The 4952-nt window shown below is 37.0% G+C and overlaps 1 protein-coding gene across 1 annotated transcript; it reads left to right on the top strand.

The window, feature by feature from the left end:
- Positions 1–387: 387 nt before the first annotated feature.
- Positions 388–4854, top strand: LOC307169944 (gamma-glutamyl hydrolase). The gene is made up of 9 exons (XM_079890827.1): positions 388–726; positions 1264–1378; positions 1469–1519; positions 2133–2217; positions 3075–3213; positions 3441–3547; positions 3731–3821; positions 4052–4189; positions 4370–4854. Exons 1-9 carry the CDS (start codon positions 630–632, stop codon positions 4489–4491), a joined length of 945 nt encoding a protein of 314 aa, XP_079746953.1. The 5' UTR covers positions 388–629; the 3' UTR covers positions 4492–4854.
- Positions 4855–4952: the final 98 nt, after the last annotated feature.

The raw sequence follows: 4952 nt of genomic DNA, 5'->3' as shown, positions 1-4952 counted from the left end.
GCAAAATACAAAATATTTGTCTAAATTTGATCATGCCACGTGTCATTATTTCTCCTGTAGACTATTCATTAAACACAATTAAAGGCTTGCAAAATATAGCTGGGGAGTGCCCTGTCCATAAATGATTAATAATGCTGGCATGTGAGCAAGACTTCAAGTGTTTAATTTTTTTTTTTTTTTTTTTTTTTTTACAATGTCATGCTATTTTTTGTAAGTATATCTTCTATAGAGGAGAACAAAACTAACTTATGATTAGGCATCTTTAGACAAAAAAAAGAATAAATAATAATAATTGAGAATAATGCAGCCTAACTTACGTTTAGAACATTTTAAATGAAGGAACGTAATACGCTTGAGATGATGAATCAAGTGGGCGGGGCCAGCCGTGACTTTTCGCTCTCATTGGATTGTGAATCTTCAAAGCTGATCCTCGCGAAAGAACATACACGCCTCAATAATTCACGCGCGTGTCGAAACGTTGTTTGTTTAACGACTGTGGATTATCGGATCCGGGTTCAGCTTTCGTTATAAAGCCTGACATCACCAGAGGAGCTGACATATCGTCTTCTTTACTGATAACATCAAGAAGCTTTCATTTATTTCGTCCTTTGGTGTGTTACCTGAGGTGGATGTATCGCCAGGTGCTCGTGCTCGCGGTCTTCGCCGCTATTCAATGCGGGTTTCCAGCATCATGCGCTCGTAATTTAAATTACAGACCAATCATCGGTAAGGATAACATTTAATTTTTCGAATCATCGACCTTAAGATTTAAGCGATTTCACTATTTTTTATTTTATTTTTAATGTGCTATTCTGCTTAAAGTAGTGTATGATGTATGTTGATGTTATGATATTAGGCTACATCTCATATTTTTTGCTATGTCATGCGATTCTTTCTTCTTTTTCTTCTTTTTATATCGGAGCATCTTTTTTCTCCGCAGCTCCGTTGGTGGAACGTTCTAGTTTCTTCTAAATTATTTATTAACTCTTCAATGACACGGCAACACGTAAAGGGGTTTAAACATATGGTTGGGAGACCACTTAACCTTGCAGACAGAAAAAGAAAAAGAAAATGCTTAAATGTCTCCTAGCTTGGTAAAATGAGTCTAGTTGGCTGTTTCTCTTGTTGTGGTTGTGACATTGGCTGGTAAACGCCAGCTTGACTGACAAGCTAAACCAGCTAAGACATGCAAACCCCTATAGCCTGATGTTTTCAGTAGCTAAAATCCCATTTCTTCTAATAAACATGTCTTTTGTGTTTCAGGAATTTTAGCCCAGGAAAACTTGGAGGACGACCCTCATGCACAGGGATCTTCTTATATAGCTGCATCATATGTGAAACATTTGGAGTCAGCTGGTGCCAGGGTTGTACCGATCCGGTATGTTAAACACAAGCTATACATAAAAAATAAATAAAATAAAAAAACGTTAAATAAAGAATACACATAGATAAATATGTTTGTTTGCAGCATAAATCGGACAGAGGAGGAGTATGAAAAACTATTCAACGCAATAAATGGGTGAGTGTTTCTCAATAGTTTGACATTTAAGCTGTGTTTTCCATGTGGAGAAAGAAAATAGTGCAAAGTACTTTTCTATCCGTGTTGGATTGTTGATCTGTTCTACATGCATTTACATGACTATTTTAGGTAAATTACCTTTTTATGTTTTCTAATCTTTTGTCCGATCACACAACTATTGCACTAGATCTACAACTCAAATGTGCTTTAAAGGTCATAGGGTGCATTCAGCATTTGGTCAAATTTTCTTCCTCTTTTTATGTTCCCTGGACCTAGAGTGAATTGCAAAATGTAATTTGATATAAATACAGTTCCTCGTTTGAGCAAGTTTTAAAGGTAAAGGGAAAACATGTACTTGTCTCTTATGTGCGTCCGACTTAAATCAGGACTCTCCGGAAGAAGAGTGTGCTATCTCAATGAGACGTTCTTGGTTAAATAATGGATAAATAAAAATAAAGATGTTTGTAACATGGAAACTGGTCCAACTAGAGAAAAGACACACCATGTTCCAAAACCACTGGATTTTCGTGTTTTTTTTAATTTTTTGTTTTTTTTTATTCACCTATATTCTGGTGATTGTTAACCGTTTTTTTTTTTTTTTTTACCTGGCTAGTTTGTTGCTACCTGGAGGAAATGTGGACATTGAAAAGTCTCAGTTTACCAGAGTGTCGAAGATTTTCTATGAACTTGCAATAAAGGTACGTTTAAAAAAACAACTCATATGTGAAAATGGTAACACTTAAAGGACAAGTTCGGTATTTTACACTTAAAGCCATGTTTACAGATCGCTTCTGATGAAATAGAATGCTCACACAAAAATCGCTGCAAAAGATGCTTTCCAACAGGTTTTATCATAGTTTTTGTCCAACTCCATTGACTTGTATTGGATGTGCTGTGAGGTACGGTATTACTCCGCCGCCGGAAACTGGACTGGAGTGTCTATTATTCAAGCTCTCAACGGAGGAATCTACGGGTGTGAGACGTTTGGAAAAATAGGTCCACAGTTTTACAACGAATGGTAAAACACCTGTTGGAAAGCATCTTTTACAGAGATTTTTGTGTGAGCATATCAGTGAACACCCCTGACCACTCGGTGAGTTTCACGTCTTTGTAAACGAAAGTTTAATGCATTTTAGGAAGGATTGTTCCAGTGCACCTATGCAGCCATTCTGTAGCTGGAGGGGAAAGCGAAAGAAACCGAAAATTCTCGGGACAGCAGCATTTGTCCAAATTTTAATCTTAACCGTTCTATTTCATCAGAAACGATCTGTAAACAGGGCTTTAAGTGTAAAATACCGAACTTGTCCTTTAATTGTGATGATGCTCCTCCAACAACAGACATTTTACTGACTATAAGTAACTTTACAACTATGTCAACTTATTCTAACCCAAACTCTACCAGTCTACTAATACTCTAATTAATACATGTAGGTGCAGCATTACTTATAGTCAACAGAATGTGTTAAAGGGACCATCAAAATAAAGTGAAACCGTGAAAATTCTTTTGAATTGATCTGATTGTTCTTTGAGTCGTCTTCTTTATGATCAACAACAGGCGAATGATGTTTCGGATTATTTTCCGATCTGGGGAACCTGTCAGGGTTTCCAGCAGCTCACGGTTCTGACCAGCAACAAGAACCTGTTGACCTTGACCGACACCAAAGCAGTCACCCTGCCGTTGACCTTCAGCCCGGGTTGGTATCCATGTGTTTTCCACCAAATGCAACACATTCTGCATGATTACAAGTGACAATTAATGGGTAGAAACATATAATAATGCATACTTATGTGTATAAACATGGCAGAATATATAAATGATGGAAATTGCTAACCACAGTTTGTGTTGTCTGGTTTACCAATTTCATGCATTGGCTCATTATTGTGAGTTAATGCTTGGTCAATGATTTTGATTGATTTACAGGAGCCCAAAACAGCAGGTTGTTCAAAAAATTCCCAAAGGATGTTCTTCAGTCTCTGGCAGAAGAAAACATCACGTCTAATTTCCACAGCTGGAGCTTGTCCATGCAGGTACCAATTCATCTGTTTAAAGCGTATGAGAATTTTTGCCAGAAGTAATTTCACGATGTATAAAATGGAACAATAAAACCAACATTGCCATTATAACCAGTGACTTCTGCATTTCCCATACTGCTTTTTGCATACTGATCAGTCACTGTATATTCACTGTATAAAAATGGTTTGCTCTTACAGAATTACAGTGGCAATGCCAAGCTGAAGCGTTTTTATAGGGTCCTGACCACAAATACAGACGGCAAGAAAGAGTTCATTTCCACCATGGAGGGTATGAATGTCTCTCTGTACATCACAGAGCATCTCTTTGTGTGTGTGTGTGTGTGATGTAACCCATCATTCAGAAACAGTCTCAGTCTGCTGATTCTTATTAAACTGATTTCCACCCTTAAACACCAACTGGTTGGTTTTACATTTAGAAGTCTACATGTAGATATTGGTTTGTTCACATTTTTAGCAAGTGAATCATTTTATTACATTTATATACTTTATGTCCTGTAGCGTCTCGATATCCCTTCTACGCGGTGCAGTGGCACCCAGAGAAAAGCCCGTTCGAGTGGATTGATAAACCCGGTATGGTGCACACCCTCTCAGCCATCAAAGCCACTTTCTACACTGCCCACTTCTTTGTTTCTGAAGGTTGGTCATCTAAAAAAATGGAAGTTCTCTCATCTTGGCTTTCTTTTAACCATTTTAATTGGACTTAACTTGGTGTTAAAAACTTGTTTGTTCTGAAAACAGTCAACATTCAAGAGATTTTAAGCAGCATAGAGTCTTTCTGACCGCTGAATTTATGTGTTGATGTGCTTATTGTTTCAGCAATGAAAAACCATCATTATTTTTCTTCGCAAAGTGAAGAGGAAAAAGCTCTGATTTACAACTATCAGCCCGTCTTCAATGGCCTGAACAGCATCTTCCTACAAAATTACTACTTCGATTAAATGTTTTAAGTCATTACTCTTCATATTCATTGTGGCATTTTTAAATTATTTCTTTTCTCATACACTTTGCCAAAACTTGATGTTGGGAATGCTGAGTTGTATTTTAAAGTTCATGCTTTTAATGTCGCTCTTGATTGTAGATTCTGGATGTAGATGTGAAGTGTTCTAGAATCATCATGATGGAATGTATCGAAGCAGTTATATCTAATACAGAAGTTGTATTATATAGGCCTATGCATCTTCTAGTGCCATCGTTTTGAAGTCAAACTTTGTCATCTTTCACAAGCATGCCAATGCAATGTTAAAATGTTGTATTGCTTTGTAAATTTAAAGGAAAATAAAATGGATTTAAACTCTTGTTTTAAGTCAATTTCATATGGCAAGTCATTCACCGCTCAGTAGGGGGCAGCAGTGACAGGTCAAACTTTATGGTACGTTTACAAAGTAACAGACAAGCCTTC

The sequence above is a fragment of the Squalius cephalus genome (genome assembly GCF_949319135.1).
Source record: "Squalius cephalus genome assembly, chromosome: 13".
Lineage (NCBI taxonomy): Eukaryota > Metazoa > Chordata > Actinopteri > Cypriniformes > Leuciscidae > Squalius > Squalius cephalus.
Note: the sequence above shows the minus strand (reverse complement) of the source record. Positions and strands in the feature narration are given on the sequence as shown.